The following is a 17,252-nucleotide window of genomic DNA, read 5'->3' on the forward strand; positions in this document are numbered from 1 at the left end:
TTTTAAGAAACCATGGAAATTACTGCATTTTAAGTTGCAGAAGGAATTCTCAATAAGGGAAGTATTTTTATTTTATTTAAAATAAAAGTATGGAGAAAAGAATGATGGAATTCTGATAGTTAAGTACTGTAAGTACTGTATATACTGCTGAATGGGTCTTGTTTATATCAGTAAATTAATTAAGATCTTAAAAGGGGTGTTTTGTATAGCTTAGAAAACTCTGGGTTTTTTTATTTTTGTCAAATGTAAAACCAAATGTGCCTGAAATGACCTGCAAAAACATTAAAATGCTCAAGAAAATGATCCACACAACACATCAATCTTGCTTTCTAATCATGCTTTGTTTCCTCATTTGAGACTGAACAGACTGAGAACAGGAGCATTACAGGGATATTAGCTGTGTGTTACCATACTTCACCGGGAATTGATTCTAGACCTCTATGGGATCTTTTTCACCTTTTCAGCACTTTGTTGCTGCTCAACTCCTGTGCTTAATACCACAGCTGTAGTAGAATTAAACTGGACTGGAATTTGAGCTTTAATTTAAGGTGGTAATTGTACTCAAAAGAAGTATAACCATGACAGGAAAATATTTCCTAAGCCCACATCCTGCTGCTGCTGTCTAGAGGTACAAGGGGGATGCTACTGTGCACACATTGGTGAAAAATGGGGGGGTCTCAGGGGCCTGGAATGGTTTACAGTGGGGGGGGAGTTTTCAAAGCTTTTAGCTGTTAAGCTCTGAATTTCCCTTAAGCATCCATAAACGCTGGTGAGAGAGCCGAATTTGGGAGAATTTTCGCAGAGATGATAAAAGGCATTTCCTTGTCACCAAGATACTCCTAAGATTTCAAAGCTGGTTGTCAATCACTCTCAGCAGGCAGGACTTCTAGCATATTTTAAAAGAGGGAAGGATAAGTAAAAGGAAGATCCTGTGAATGCATTTAACTTGTTACCTTTTTGGAAGTGATATTTTTCTAACAATTTTGGTAACTTGGAAAAAACAAACAGTGAGCAGAGGTGCATAGGGATACCTGTTTATTTATGAAGTTAGCCGACATAGTGATCTGAAAAGTAGTGTAAAGAAAGTTGGCTGCTTACAAAAACAGTAAAAGTGTAGCCAGCATCTAAATGGAACAGAAAATATAATTTTCTACCTGAATGGACATACTTAGAACATATGCTTTACCTAAGGAAATATAATTATGGAAGGGAAAACAAACAATTTCACTTCTTAAAGATCACAGCTTTCAAAAAGCTTTAGAGCTAGACAGAGTCTCAGAAAATAAGAGGTTTTAAATGTAAAAACAAAGTGTTCTGGAGCTTGATGCATTGATATTCACATCAATAAAAAATTAAAATATTGAACCATTAGGTTTAAGCATTATTTAGAGGTATTTTGGACTACTGAAAAGCAGAAATACAGAACCAGGTAGCAGAACTCCTTCTTATTCAAATTAATATCAATGCTGTATAAGGAACCAGAGAATGATACTTAAATTGAAAACAAATTAATTCAATAGATGGTAATGTATAATTTTCATTGAAAGACGACCAAAATATTTGGGAAGGAAACAAAAGAATGTCTTTGACAGCTAGTTCACGATAATGCTTTTAATAATGTATTTGTAGTTAAAATGTTATAAATGGGGCTAATTTTGGAAAGTGATTTTTTTTCACCAGTGCTGGGCTTTTCTGTATTGCTCTGTAAAACAGACCATAAATTCTTACAAATAAGAAGTGCTCTAGTAAGTGCAGAGAGCAAAGAGCAAATTTATTTTTTAGGGAAAAACACACACGCTGTAGTTCTACAGGCTCAAGATGTAAACAGATTCAGTAAAAAAAAAAAAATACTACGTGTGTTTCAGTTACTTCAGTTGGTCTTAGACCTTTTCCTGTGGAAGAAAAGTGAAGTTTTAAGGACTGGACATAAAGCTAATTCTATCATTTTGAATTACTATTATTTAAAACCAAAAGAGAACCTTTTCACTACATGAATGGCCAGTAGCATTAGCTTGAGAGGGTGAGGAAAATGCAGTGCTAAGAGCTTCATGTGAGCTCAGGTGTAAATGACAGCAACGCTGTTTTGATTTCCACAGGGCTGGGATTAAGCTCATACTGTATGGAATTTTCTAAATCTTAGGGAACAGAGTTGTCTTTTATTGGAAAGAAAAAACCCAATCAAACAGCTACAGTATTTTTTCTTGTTTACTGGTGAATTGCCTAATGTAGAAGGTAGTTCAACTGTGAATAGAAGTCTAAAATGTGGCAAATGCAAAAAGAAAGAATTTTTTTCTGTTGTCCATAATGACCCCTTACCACTCCTATATTTCTCTTTTTTCATTAGGCATGACTCATGCCATAATTCTTTTGGAAAAGAAATAGAGTAATGCCAAGATAATTTGTTGTTCTGTGAAATAATTTGGGTTTTGTCCTCACAAAAATGCATGTAAGCTTTTAATTTTAAAGGAAGGAGAGGCCTGAGGTTTCATTCAATATTTAATGTTTATATTTTATACTCCCTGTAATGTGGGGTAATTCAGTCAACATAATATTTTTGGATGGTAGAAAAGTTCAAACATGAAAATTCCATTTGGACTGTCTGTGCTGCCTATCAGAAATCTCTAAAGGTATTTAATCATTCAGAATAAAAAAGGTTTCTTTAATTTTTAAACATGTATTTCATTTTATGTTTTATTTAAATTGTCTTAACATTTACATAGAACCCCTTGAAGGCTTGAAAACTTGAAATTTACGTTTGATTAAAAAATAAATAATTATGTAGCAGTGTGAGCAGAGATATATTAGAGAAAGGTATTTCATTTGAGTATGAAGATACTCTTACAATTACAAAATGTGACTTGCAAAAATTACTGATTTATGTAGTGATTATTTATTTTAAAGTAACTGGAAGCCAGATTCCAATAGGGGTGTTGTGGTACTCTTGCCTCCCACAACAGTGTGAATTTTTGAAGAAGGTCTGTACATGAGAAACTCGAAGCTGCAGAAGTGTAGTTAATGATGGCTTATGAGACAGGGGAATGAAAGGCACAAGGGTAGTTTCTTTTTCCATGTTAAGAGATGGGTGTTCTTGGAATCACTCAGGAAATATGGGCTAAGGGAGGCTGGGTTGGTGCTGCTGCTGTGAACCTTTGGGAAAAATAATTACAATAGGAAAGTCTAAACACTGTAAACATGGAAGAGGACATCACCAGCTGCATGGTGCTATGTGCAGCCTAGCATGGTCCATGAGAGACCAGCACAGAGAGGAGAAATGAGCAGCATTGGAAGCAGCAAGTTCAAGTAGTAACTGAAAACCTTGAGCATTTCTTGTTATAAACTTCTGCATCTTTAAACTTTGATTCCACACAGCCAAATTACTGAAAATTTTCTGTATTTTCTCATAGTTATCAATTGTATGTTCCAGAAATGCTCAGTTTGGCCTAGTCTGCTATGTCACATTTAACTTGAGAGTCTCGTGAAGTTGATGGCAAGGCATGTATCATCCCCCTTTAACTTGCAATGTGTCCTACAAGGGCTTATGAAAACAGGTGAACCTTCATTGTTTAACAAACAGTACTAAAAAGAAGATATAAATATGCTTCTGACTTAAATGTGCTAGTGACAGTTCATATGCTGTAATTTCTGAGTGTACCAGCAAAATGCTAAGCTACTCATGTTTGTCAGGTATTTCACTTACGGTTTGGGTTTCTTTAGCTCTTAAGCAAGGTCCTTACTATCACCACTAAGTGAGTGTTTTCCCAGTTGGCTAAGGGAGGATGAAAACTTTCATTAAAGCAGTTAACGCTTTAAAAAGAGTTTATTCAAATCTTCCTATTGACACCAATACACTGTATTCTCAATTTATAATTTACCAAATACTTGTTACTAAACAAATTTAGTTTCACTCATATCATGAGAATGCCAAGTATTTTCGCATACTTTGGTGGAGAACTGAATGTGAGGCCTTTCTTTCTATTTGTCTTTCCTGTGTTATGACATTTTCTGGCTGGTAGGAACCTCAGACTAAACAGGATTTGATTTCTCTGTGATTGTAGCTTGCTTCCACTTTTGGGACATATGCTGGCTTGTTTTTCACCCTGTCTACTAGTCCGAGGTGATGTGGTCATTTAGTATGATTAATTTCATTTACAAATTAATTTACAGAAATTATTTTCTATGTGATTTGAAACTTGCATAGAAGCAATGCAATGATTTTAGTTTTTCATTGTAACCATTTGCTTGTAACTCTTTAGCAGATGTTTTTAGCCACATTCCGTGGTCTTTGGCAGGTGTTCTTTGGCTTTGTCACAGTACAGAAGTACGCATAGCTGTGGCTGAAATTTACACCTTAAATAAAAGGTACAAGGTATGTTACACACAGAGGTTTCATGTGTAAATTTGCACACACTTCAGATCATGCTTTCCTTTCAGCTCTGAATGTTTTTCTCCAATACAATCATATTGATAAGCCAGCAAGCAGTAACAGTGGCTTTGTATTTTAAGCTTTGATACATATGCAAAATTTTGTTGACAGATTGTCAAAGTTAGTTGCTACTTCTGAGTAATTTTTAAGGCAAATACCCAGGATCAGATATTTGATATTGCTGTATTCACTTCTGTCTGTGATATCATTTGGCTTTGATACCATTAGTCATTAGAATGTCTCAATGTAATTCAAATCTTCATGGTTTTCAAAGAGCCGTAACAAAAAAAAAAAAACCCCAAACATTTTATTGCATCATTTACTGTGGGGAGGGAGAAATGAAAATGAGATATTTTCACCTTGAGAATTAATTTGAAAACTTTGACATTTTTTTTATGTAGAGAAAGCTGTTCAAAACCAGTTTATATCTCTCTGGACAGAGATATCCCTAGATTTTTAATCCCAGATATTTGTTTTAAGAATTTACATGCAATTTCAGTTTGTTAAACTGAAATTTGAAAAATATGTAGTTAAAACCTGCCCCGGTGTTTTAGCTTTTTCTGAGATTTTTGAATCACAGCTGGTTAATAAGAATTTTGTCTTCACTTCTTCCACGCCTACATTAAAAGCACTTTTTCTGTCACACGGCTTGTACAGTTTTCTCATAGGGATATATAATGGGGTTCATCAAAGTGAAAAAAGTGAGTCACACCATCATTTATTTACTCATGTAAGACAATAATGGTGTTGACAGTTACCTGGACAGGCTTTCATTTCATTAGACTATGGAAAATCTGGGTGTTAAAAATTCGTAGCAGACTTGATGACAAGTGAACAGAAAGAAATTCAGTCAGGGCTGCATGGTGGTTACTGTCTCATTTAATGCTGTTTGTTGCCTTTTGGCAATAACGAGCAGAAATGGTGTTGCTCTGAATTTTCTAGAATATTTAATTACATAAATTATGACAAGGAAGTCCAGTTTTCATGGTATAGAGAGTCAAATTATATATATTTTTATTTTATTATTATTAAAATATCAGTTTAGATTCTAAAATCATGTCTATCTAGTTTCATGAGCACAAGTTATCTAATAGTCATAGGTAAGATTTTATGTTTATCTGCTAGACACATGACTACAATTCAAGTATAGGATTCCCTGCTGTCTGTTTTGCTTTCCAGCCCTGTGGGAGTGGAGTTTCAAGAATTAGTAGCGCTGGCTGACTAACAGCAGAAGACCTTTTCCAGGAGTGCTGGAACAGTATTTTGGAATCACTCTGAATGTTAGGCTGGCTCTCATCAGAGACAAGAAGGTTCCTGACAGTGGTTTCATCTTGTAGGAGTGTTTTAATTACTTGTTTGCTACAGTTCTTTCAGGAACTGTTGAAATAGAGAAGAGCCCTGCATTCCCCAGTTAATATTTTCTTTGACTAGCTTGTTTGGTAGATTTTTCTGTGAGTGAAATGGTATGTTTGACACCAGGAAATATTTTTGCTTTGAAATTTTTATGTGTAAGGTAATTCTTTATGTCAGGGGCATTGAAATCTTCATTAAAACCTCTACAGAAAATGTAAACAAAATATGAGACAGTTCTTTACCTGTCCTTTATATTCCTTTCATTTCAGCTGCTGCACACCTTGCTGTCTTTTCCCAATTCTGTTCAACTGTGTAATGCTGCATAGTAAAATATGAGATAAAGAATTGAAATGTAATTATTTTGAATTAACTTACTATGTCTTTAGCCATGCATCAGGTTTATTTTCTGAGGCGACGTATAACCACATTTGTATCTATCTATCTAGTGTGAAAAGCAAAGATGGTCAGCATCAAGTGTTCATCACAAGCACAAATTAGTCATGATCCTTTTTCCACTGTCTTTAGTGACTAGATGTAGTATGTAACTTCCAAACACTGCATACATACCCTTTAGCTGTCCATAACGAGTAATAAAGAATCTGAGACACTGCTTGACTTTTAAAATTCACTGGTGAGCAGAGTTCACTTGTGTGAAAGGCTGCCTTTATTAGTACCTTACTTGTCTTCTGAGTTTAATTTAGTATCTCCCTGGTGGGCAACTGCATGGGAGGTAATCAGCTTGATATAGTGGCTTTAGGGAGTGCATTTTGTTTCCATAATTGGCCTACATTCCATCTGCACAGAATCTGACTTAAGATATCCAAAGGTTTTTGCAAGGTAAGCATCACTGAAATTCAAGCCTAGAATTTTTGTCATATCATATCCGTGCTATATTTATTTACATGTGGTTTGCACAATCCATTCTGACTATACACTTAAAACTTTGCTTTTATCTGAATTTCTTTCATCTGAGAGATCACTCATTTCTGTTTTTTAACAATTTTTTTTTCAGTAGCATTTGTCATCTGATTTGAAATGTAAATTTAAAAAAAAGACATGCATAGATTTTTAAATTCTCTGTCCAGTCATTTAGATTTACATTTTCCACCGAACTGTTTGAACAGTAAATTATCAGAAAGTAAGTAAAGCATTTTTACTTATTCTCAGCAAACTGCATTCAGAGGATGAGAAGAACACCTCCGCTGGATGAACTGCAGCCGCCTCCGTACCAGGATGACAGTGGTTCTCCTCATCTTTCCTGTACGCCTTCTGAAGTTGGAGACAGCAAATGCGAATATTCCCAGTGTAGCAACAGTCCAAGATGTTCATATAAATGCCCAAGTGAGGGAAGCACAGGACATGAAATAGAAAGCTTTCATAACAAAGGATACGAGGAGGATGTTCCGAGTGATAGCACAGCGGTTCTTAGTCCAGAGGTAAATGAAAATAGTTGAGTGTGGTGAAGCACTTTTTTAATCTAAAGATCAGTGCACAGTTATATGGGCACTAATATTGCAGCTCGTTTCATTAAAAAAAAAAGAGTTTGTCAGAAAATACGACCATAGGATTTCAGATTGTTCAGATTGCTGTAGCTATCTTTATGGCACCTTAACTTTCCAACCAGCTCGCAGTGAGAGCGAATTATTATTTAAACCATTTTAAACCAGTCAGAAAATTTCATCACCCTATAAGGACTGCAGCCAAAATTCTTCCCCATGATTTTTCAGATAACCCAAATAAAAGAAAAGTTCTGTTAATGCTTTTTCAAACTGAACACTCCATAATGTAAAACAAGTTGTATGAAAAAAAGAAAAAGGAAAAAAAAAATTACAAAGATTTTTTTTTTCAGTTATTAATGTGGTATAGTGATTTGGGCCACTTAATTTTCCTATTTTCTTCTATAAACTCTAATGATATATATATATATATATATATTCTTTTTTTCTGTGAAGAAATCATCTTTTCTGACACATATTTCATTGAAATGTCTTTAACAACCAGTTACTGCACTGACATCTATGGGTAAGTCTAATTAGTGATGCCATGTGCAGAAGAGCCTCCTTTTGGTACAAATCTGTCTTTTGTTGCTACCTGAAGTTTTGAAGTGCGTGTTAGAGTTCAGTCCTGATGTTTCTGTCTTAGTAGACCTGCTGGTAAGTTGATGCTGTGTACCTGGGGTGTTGGTGCAAGATTTGGAAGGCCCAGCTGCGGGGTCTTCCCATTTTGTGTCACTCCAGTCATTAACGTAAGAATACTCAGTAAGAGCTGAGAATGCTGCCAACTTTTTTTATAGCCACTCGAAACTTCAGGAGTGAAGCCTTTAGAGGAATGCATTCCCACAGCTATGTGGCAGCCAGGTTAAAATAAGAATGTTTCTTAGCCCAAAAGGCTTTGTTTTGGCATCAGTTTGTTCACATGAACATTATCTTTGATAGTGTGAAGATAAACTTGAAATACCTTTATTTTACATACTTGGAATAATTTATTGTATGACCAGCAGGTTGACTGGTACTTATTAATGTTTTCTGTTTCAGTATCCCTATCAAACCAGCTGTTGTAACGTTATAGGTGATCAGTATTTTATCCAAAATTTGAAGTGACAGTAAAAAATCTGAATTTTAAGATTAAAACACAATATTAGTGGTTTACATAGAGTTCAGAAGATGAGTTCAAAACAGATGCATCTTCTACAGTTCCAGTAAAATTACATGAATAAAGCCATGATAGTGACGTCCTTGGCCGTAGCAAGGGGGTTGGAACTGAAAGATCTTTAAGGTCCCTTCCAAGCCAAACTGTTCTGTGATTCTATGCTTCTATGATAATTTTTGGCATATTCATATAACTCCTGTGGACTGCAACAGGAGCTGCATGTGCAAGTAAGTTTGTAATTTGTGTATTCTTTGCTGGCATCTCACTGTGCTCTCAATTGTTAGCTGTCTCTTCAAGCAATGTGATAGGTTAGCTTTAAAATATGTGTATGCTCACACTAAAATAAGGTGGTTTTATCTTGTAACAAATGTATATACTTTTTAACATGTGAGGCACAGAAGAAGAGATCATTACAGTTTAATTCAATCTGAGTTCAGACTGATTGGCTCCTGGATTTTGGTGGTATTGGCCAGGTAAAATCTTGATTTCATCTTGACTGCCAGTTAGCCATCTCCTTGGGCATTCAGTGCTTAATAACCTTGTTTATGAAATGAACAAAAAGATCATAGTGCCTTCATATTGTCTAGAGTAAGCCTTATATTTCCATGGTAGATTTAATAATAGAATACAATAAATAAATAAATAATTGCCTTTTTTTTTCTTCTTCTTCTTCAGGATATGTCAGCTCGAGGATCATCTTCACAGCTTCCTAAACCTTTTGATCCTGAGCCAGTAGCTAAATATGGCACACTGGATGTGACTTTTGACTATGACTCACAGGAACAGAAGCTTTTGGTGACAGTGACAGCTGTCACAGACATTCCAACATACAGCAGGACAGGTGGAAGCTCGTGGCAAGTACACCTAGTTCTTCTCCCTATAAAGAAGCAGAGAGCAAAAACCAGCATCCAGCGGGGACCGTGCCCTGTGTTCACAGAGACATTCAAATTTAATCACGTCGAGTCTGAGATGATTGGGAATTATGCAGTTCGCTTTCGACTGTACAGTGTACGGCGCATGAAAAAAGAGAGGATTGTGGGAGAAAAGATTTTTTACTTAACAAAATTGAATCTTCAAGGGAAGATGTCAGTGCCAGTGATACTGGAACCTTCTTACAGTCTGCCTGTGAGTATTAAATGAGGCAGAATAAGAATGCAGTGAGATACAGTGTCCTGAATTCTGTAAGAATAGTGTGTATATTTATAGAGTCATCACATCCACTCAGTTTTTTGAACAGTCATAGCACTGCGTTAGCACAATGATAATTTTCTTAGAGCTTCTGTAAGTGCATTCACTTTCCACCTGCAAAAGCTGCCCATATTTTTCCTTTTAATTGCTTAGAAATTTCCACTCCATAGATAGGGATATAGTGGTGAATGCACATATACATGCGTATAGATATGTATATGTATGTAATAGTATATTCTTTTCTTTACCACCTGCAGCACTTCAATTTAAAAACACACCAGAGTGAAAAACAAAAAGGAGCTATATTAGCAAATGCCCTCCATCTGTTGCAATTAAGTCTTGGTTGCAAATAGGTATTTTCCTTTAAAGAAAGAAAAAAAGATAGGAAAGAGGAATTTTGAGAGTATAAAACCATTTTTAATAACTTCACATTAGAACCTTAGAAATAATTGACTTCTGGTTCAGTCTGAAAGGAAAAGCAGTTGAAACTGAAAAGAATTTTTTCTGAAAAAGAACGACCTATCTGATGGACAAGATTTTATGTTCCCCCAAAATAATATTTTAAATAAAGCAAAGCAGCAGTAATTAGGGATAAACATAGGTACCATTATCTATAAGCACAGAAGATCACTAAACTGGCAGTGATCACCATCTTCTTTTTTGCTTTTATGAGAATTTAACTGTGCCTTTGTCCAGAAAGAGAATGTTTGTCATGCTGTGATCTGGGCATCCTAGACTAGGAGTATTGAGTGTTCCTTGCTTAAGAGTTGCGTGTGCAACTTTTGGGGGAAAAAATTTATGATTATCAAGGACATCCATATTTGGACATTGTATGTGTTTTATGGGCGTTTTTTTAAACAATCAATAAAAGAAAGAGGAGGAGAAGGGAAAGAAGGGAAAATATTTTTTTAGGTGAATCAAAGCAATTAATTTGTTCTGCGTTTTGGAAAAAGGTTTGGATCAATTTAAATGGCATTTCTGTTGAACATGAGTATTGCCAAAGACTCAAAATAAAAGTCTGTAGTATTATTTAATGACTAAAAATATATTTATTAGTAAAAGCTGAGGTTAAATCATGGATCTGATGGAGAATCAGCTCACAATAGACCAGATTTTTCACAGTTCCTTAAGAAGCACAAATCAGTCTAGTCTAAGGATGAAATGGTTCACCTCTCTAGAGCAAACTTTCTTAGCAAAGAGTTTGCTAGTTTCACAGTTTGGAAAAAAGCACCCCATGACAAAAAACATTGAATATTCTAAAGGTATGTGCTTAACTAATGTGTTTTCAGTAGGTTCATGTAAAATTTACCCAAGTCAGTGAAACAGGGCAGTGAAGGGGCCAGGCTTGTGATTAATTGGTGTATCTCATATGTGCACTGGTTATTTTTCAGTATTATTTTCTTGAGTTTTTGGGATAGGCAGAGTGAAAACAAGTTCCATGAGGCATCAAAGATGATAAGGTTGTTACTTATTTTCTGTTATGGTTGTGTCAGCATTTTTCACTCCTCAGTTTTTAGGGGTTGGAACAAGAATAAGGAGTATTGGTAGAAAGTGAAGGGATCTTCCAGAGTTTGTTGTTGTAACAGAATTGCCAGAAAGGATCCTTCTGACTCTTGATAGCTTGAATGAGGATCCATGGTCTTCTGGAACTACGCAAATCAGTTTTTAAACCTTTGGAAATTCATTCACTTCCGAGTTTATAGGTATTTTTATCTTATCATTTATAGCCAATATAATGTTTTTCAGTGAGCAGATTTATTACAGGATTTAACATGTATTTGTTTTGCAGGAGTGTTAAAATTAATTGTGTTTTTAGGATATATGACTGAAAGTGGGGGGCATCCTTGCGTTCTTGAGCTCAAGCCCTGGTTACTCAAAACAGCCAGCTCATCTTGATCACAAAATTGTGAATTTTCATCTGAAAACATCAGGTCGTTTTGTTTGCAACCTGAATTTCTTCATGGCCAAGTTGTTACCATTTGTTCTTGTGCCAGCATCGGCCTTGAGCTTAATTAGTTCCTACCCTTCTCAGGTGTTTGCCTCTGGGTATATTTATACACATTGATCGGATTCCTTTTCAACTGTCCTTTTGCTAGAATAAACCAACAATCTTTATGTACAACTAATCATAAATGTCAGGCAGGAGTTATTTAACAGGAGAAGGTAAGTGCTGTTTGAATTTGGAGATATCCAGTTGCTCAAGGATATTGGCAGTTATAAGATCCATGATGAGGCACATTGTACATTTGGAATTAAATTTGCCTTGTTCAGTTGCAGAGGGTTTTGTTGCTGAGAAGTATTTATATGTGACAGCTTTTTATGAAGAAATTTCTTGGACACATGACAGTTGTCCTATTTTTTCAACTGCTTCTCATTATATGGATTTTGTATATTAAATATACCTTCTGTCATTGAAACTTCCTAATCCATTGAAATATCTGTGCTAATCTCTTCTGCAGAAATGTATTTTATTTCCTTCTGTCTATGCCTGATATTATATTAATGTATTTTATTAATCATGTGCCTTCTGACTGTATAAGAACAGTTTGTATCCTGTGAACTTCAGTATTTTTTCAGTGATACCTTAAAGCTGTACACAAGGGAATCTGGCTAAAGGTAGATCAGCAAATTCAGTGCCTTTCAAACACAGTGACATGCTTACATGAGTGGGGCCTGCAAGTCTCTGGTTATTGTTAAAAAATGAACAAGTGCATGTTGTGGTGAGGACATGACACTAGTATGTTCCTTAAATAGGTTTCAAAGCTACACATGGCTTCAAATTTACAAATATATTCACAAAATACCATTTTCACCTAAGATTTCACCCTGTTTCTCTCTTTCCCACATTGTGTGTAATGTCTTGCATTAGTAGCTATTATCCCCACTCCCGTTGCCATTTGTCTTTAACAGTCCTGTGTTGCTGCAGTTCTCCCACGTAACAGGGAATTCCTCCCCAGCCCCCTTATTTATCACACGTTTCCTCCCAAGTTCAGTGTATGTTTGAATGAGGAGGAAGCAGTGAAACCAATATGAGTTGGGCAGAATGCAGTTGTCACTGTTATCTGAGACTGTGTCCCTTTCAGATTTAACAGAAATTGTCCATTGCATCAAATGTTTAATAGCAGAGGTGTGGTTTTAGCAAGTACATTGTGGTTTTGTGAGAGTATAGTTTGTGTAGGAAGATATTTGTTGATGCTTTCAGAGAAATTTTCACTTTAGTACAGCGGAAGACAAATTTTTCTTCTCCCATCTTGAAGTTTAGAAAAGCTGTTTATTTCTCTTCAGGAAATCCCTGTGGACCTGTTTTTAGTTACTCTTCTTTCTTCTCACCCACAGAAGTTTTCCTGACAGTGAAAAACAGCCTCCAGTATGCTGTGATTATAAAAACATATAAGCAGTTTATTGAGTGAAATCTGTTTGGAAAAGATCAAAGAAACACGCATAATCCACTTTACCATCCCATAGGTTGCTCTTTGGTGTAGAATAACAGCAATCAATCATGGTTTGTATTTTGTGATTGATTTGGGAAGCACCGTTTGAGTGACCAAAACATACCTCTTGCTGCTAAGCAAACCTAGTAATCATTCATTATGTATCATCAAATTGCAAGGTGTTTAGTGGGAAGAATTCCATTTATTTTTCTGTCTTTCTCTAGCATTCTCCATTTCTAGCACTTTGAACACCCAGTGTGATCCCCATAACAAAGAACAGATCATGTAGGCAATCATAGGTGTTTTAAAGATTATTTTGTACATCTTTACTATAAATATCCAGAGTGTCTGGATAATTATTTTAATTAGTTTTTTTGAGTGAAGGCATTTATGTATGCAGTGTATAAAGATGCTCACTCTTGCACACACACTTGCACTCTCTCCACTATAAGGACAATGGTTAATCATCTAGTGTGCACTGCTTTATGCACTGTGCTTAAGGCATTTATTTCATGTTGCCCTTTATGTGTGGCATATCTTCAGTATTCCTTGTAATGTTTAGCAGCTCATAAACTCCGCAGGAATAAAGGCTTTCAGAGTGGCATTTCTTTTTTGGGAATTCTTGCCCATTATAGAGTCAAGCTGTCAGGTTTTGTGCTAATTCTTAAAGTATAAGAGCCACTACTAGTGACTTTACTACTGTATTTTTATGGCATGATCTATCCAGGACTGTATTTGGAAGGCTAAATACTAAAACTCATATGTATAAACAGAGCTTTATTAAATACCAGTAGGATACTTTCAGCTGCTAATGAAAGAAATGACTAAGACTTGTCTAGGGAAGAAACAAAAAGACAAAATATTTTGTTCTTGGTATTTTAACTGGAATTCTACCTAAAATGAACAGTTCCTATGTGATGATGTATAAATGCTTTTGGTTAGCTTGTGTAAATTATGTCCATCAAAGTAAGGGGAAATTGTGTTTAAACCCTGAGCACATTTTATCTCAGGAATAACTTACTCAATTCATCTGAGTTAGTGGTAGTAATACACAGAAAATCAGAATTGATCCTTTGACACAGTAAGAAAGATGGTTCCTGCAGTTTCTTTGAAGAAAGTTATTAGGTGATTGTAAAATGGTGATAATGTTGGTGAGGCTACAGGAGAACTTGACAGTACCTGGCAAACAAAGCATTCTCTCTGTGTTTGGCTGCTCACATAACATTTCATGGCAGTATTGGCAAGCAGCAGCCCATTTCCTCTCGGTGCTGTGGCTAGGAGTGAAAAAATTGACTTTCAACTCCCTTGCTGATAAACAAATGGGAAGCAAGTTCCTACATGGGTAACCAGATCTGATACCGTAACCCTGAATGTAGGATATCGAGAGAATTTTTTGAAGTCAGCAATGTAAAGAATTTAATCTAGTTTTCAAAATCATCACGTGGTCACACACAGTAAAATAACAATTTAAAAACAGGTATGCTTTGCCTTTAATCAATGAGTTGCTTCAAAAAGTTACTTACTCACTTTGGTCCCTACAGTCTTTGATATTTGAAATAATGGAAGCTATGTTTCAGACATGATATTACTATTTTGAGTGTACAGTGATGCTTTTCAGTCTCTGAAGTGCCTCCAGTCAAATGACAGGCTGTGAATGACTGTTCTAGATTAACTCAAAGTAATCCTCTTGAGCACTACTCTTAGTCAGAAAAGCCAGTCCATCAGTGGCAAACATCTAGAATTCTATGTCTAGTTTTGAGCATCTTTAAAAAAATAAAATAGAGAAACTTTATCAATATGTAAAGCTAAAAAAGTGAGGTAACTGTGAGATTCTGAGACTATCATTCTCTGTAGTAAAAGTATGGTCTCCTCAACCTGGATTGTGATTTCTAAGAGCAGTAAGGAAAATAATCATACTGTAAATTTCCCAGAAGTGACTTTTTAGAAGTTAAAAGTAAAGATTATCAAGGTGTCCCTTGTATGAAATTTCCACTTTCAAAGACTATGAGCTGCTGCTTAAACCTTCCTCAAGCAACTCTTTCAGTGGAGGTACATTCTTTAACTTATCAATCCAAGTGAAATTTCTGTTTCCCTTAGAGATGCTGAATTTCCCAAATATTTTGTTTTCTTATAATTTTGACTCTTCTTGTTGCATGTATATGTACACACAAGTATCTTCTCACATTTGTTACTGTTCTTTCAAGAAAACTAGAAAAGGTAAAAACACAGAATCAGTTCTGTTTGCAGGTTTGAGCACCCTTCATCAAAAGCATGTGCACCATTTTCCTTCCATTTATTTCCGTTGAGGGAAGTCCTAATCAGAGATTTTGCACAAACAGATGAAGTCACCTAGTCTGCAAATTCATAACATACATGGTTGTGGAACTTTTGAATTAGTTTTTGATTTATTTACTGGATGATTCTTCTTATTGTTCTGGTGGGCTTTGCAGTATAACATAAATCTTCTTCACTAGCGTTCTTCATTTCTCAGACTTGAGGATCTTCAGGTAATCACTTCTTTTGTATATTCAAGCAGCCTGTATTTGGTATCAGATAAGCATTTCTGTTCATAAGGTGCCTTTAGCAAGGGATCCTTTTAGTAACAGTGTGTCAGCCTCTTGTCAGGTTTGCCCTTTGTATCATTTGACCTTGAGCTGAATCTTTCACAGCTCCCGTCTTTCTTTTGGGCTTAATCAGCTGTCAGATGGCCCCGGGAGAATCCAGCTTATCTGTTCCCTTTCTTTTTGGTGTGTAGGATAGCTCTAAGAACTGAAGCAGATCCCTTCGACTGGAAACACCTGGTGGTCCTCTGATCATGAGATTAAATGTGACCTGAGCAAATCAAAAGGGCACCACTAGCAATTGTTAATCACAAAGAGTTTACCTGACAAATACATTTTAAATGTACAGTTAATGGTATGGGTTTGTTCATTGTGAAAAATAATTGCATGTATGTTTATGCAATCAAATACTATTCCATAGATTGACTACTCATAAATTCTGCTTACTGTTTGATGGCTGAATCGTTCTCTTTTCCCAGATTGAAAGGGTATAATCAAGAGAAAAATGAAATTATTTACCATTGATCTCCCCAATGAGCATAGACCAAATCCAGCTGGACAGAGCATTGTCATTTAAAGAAGCCTGGTCTTGGAAGCTGTCCCACAGTAACATCTCCATGCTGTTACATATTTGACAGGGAGTAAAGAGAGGGGGAGGTGTGAGTGGATCCGGGTGGGAGCTGTTAGTGTAGCTTCATCAGGAATGCAGGTAAAATGTCTGCATTTTGTGTCAGATGTTCTTACCTAAATTGCTAACACAAATATCTAACAGCTTTTAGTGCTTGGATGTTTCTTTATGCTACCTGTCTTATCTCAGAAAACAGAATTCGATAGTAAAAAGCCTCTTGCCTCTTTTCCTCCCCTGGCCCATGGCTCTATAAAAAGCTGCTGGACTTCTGCAGTGTAAAAACACTACTTTTGCAAATGCTATAAATTCCTTTCTAGGTACTTTTCCAAATGCCTTCACTGCTGCTTGGGTTTGCTCTGCAAATTTCAAGCCTGTTACATCTGTGGAACCACGAGATGACCTTTTGTCATCTGCCAAAGGTGTAATTTCAATACAGACTAATAGAAGTTATAGAAAACTTAAAATGTTTCCCTTTCAGTAGAAAAGTAATGTTTTGTTCTGCAGAGCTGATAATTTAAAAAAATTTTAGGCACAAAGTACTAATAGCAAATTCTCATGGAACTGGAAACACAACACAGAAATCTCTCTGTGAACTTATTCAAAATCTTTCAGAAAAGTTGAGTTTTGATTTGCCATTATGAAGAATATGTAGATTTTATTTTGCTATTTTTATATTACTGTTAAACTATTGTGTCTTAAAATTTGAAGCCAAACCTTTCTTTATCAATACAGTATTCTTAATAGAAAGCCCACAAAGATTTGAATTTTTATTTAAACTAATTAATTTTACATTATTTTGAAATGGAAATTTGTGTACTGTCATAATGTATCTTAGGAGGTTTGTTAAATTAAAGCTGTGTATAGAACTTTTAAGGTTTTAGTCCTTTGAATCTAGTGAATCAAAGGATTTTTATTTGAGCTCAATTTTTCAGTGTTCCATCTGTGTGAAAACAATGTGGTTTTTAGGATTTTGTATCCAGAAGTTTTTTCTCTTGAGAGTAAAAAAATAGGGTAGAGCA

At 35.6% G+C, this 17,252-nt stretch overlaps 1 protein-coding gene across 4 annotated transcripts in view; it reads left to right on the forward strand.

The window, feature by feature from the left end:
- Positions 1–17,252, forward strand: part of SYT14 (synaptotagmin 14) — an 88,992-nt gene that overhangs the window by 51,746 nt on the left and 19,994 nt on the right. For all 4 annotated transcript variants that reach the window (XM_048297177.1, XM_048297178.1, XM_048297179.1 and 1 more), the window contains 2 exons: positions 6,944–7,212; positions 9,101–9,550. In XM_048297177.1, coding sequence (XP_048153134.1) covers positions 6,944–7,212; positions 9,101–9,550 — 719 coding nt within the window. The remainder of the gene's footprint in view (positions 1–6,943; positions 7,213–9,100; positions 9,551–17,252) is intronic.

This window comes from Corvus hawaiiensis, chromosome 3, assembly GCF_020740725.1.
Source record: "Corvus hawaiiensis isolate bCorHaw1 chromosome 3, bCorHaw1.pri.cur, whole genome shotgun sequence".
Taxonomy (NCBI): domain Eukaryota; kingdom Metazoa; phylum Chordata; class Aves; order Passeriformes; family Corvidae; genus Corvus; species Corvus hawaiiensis.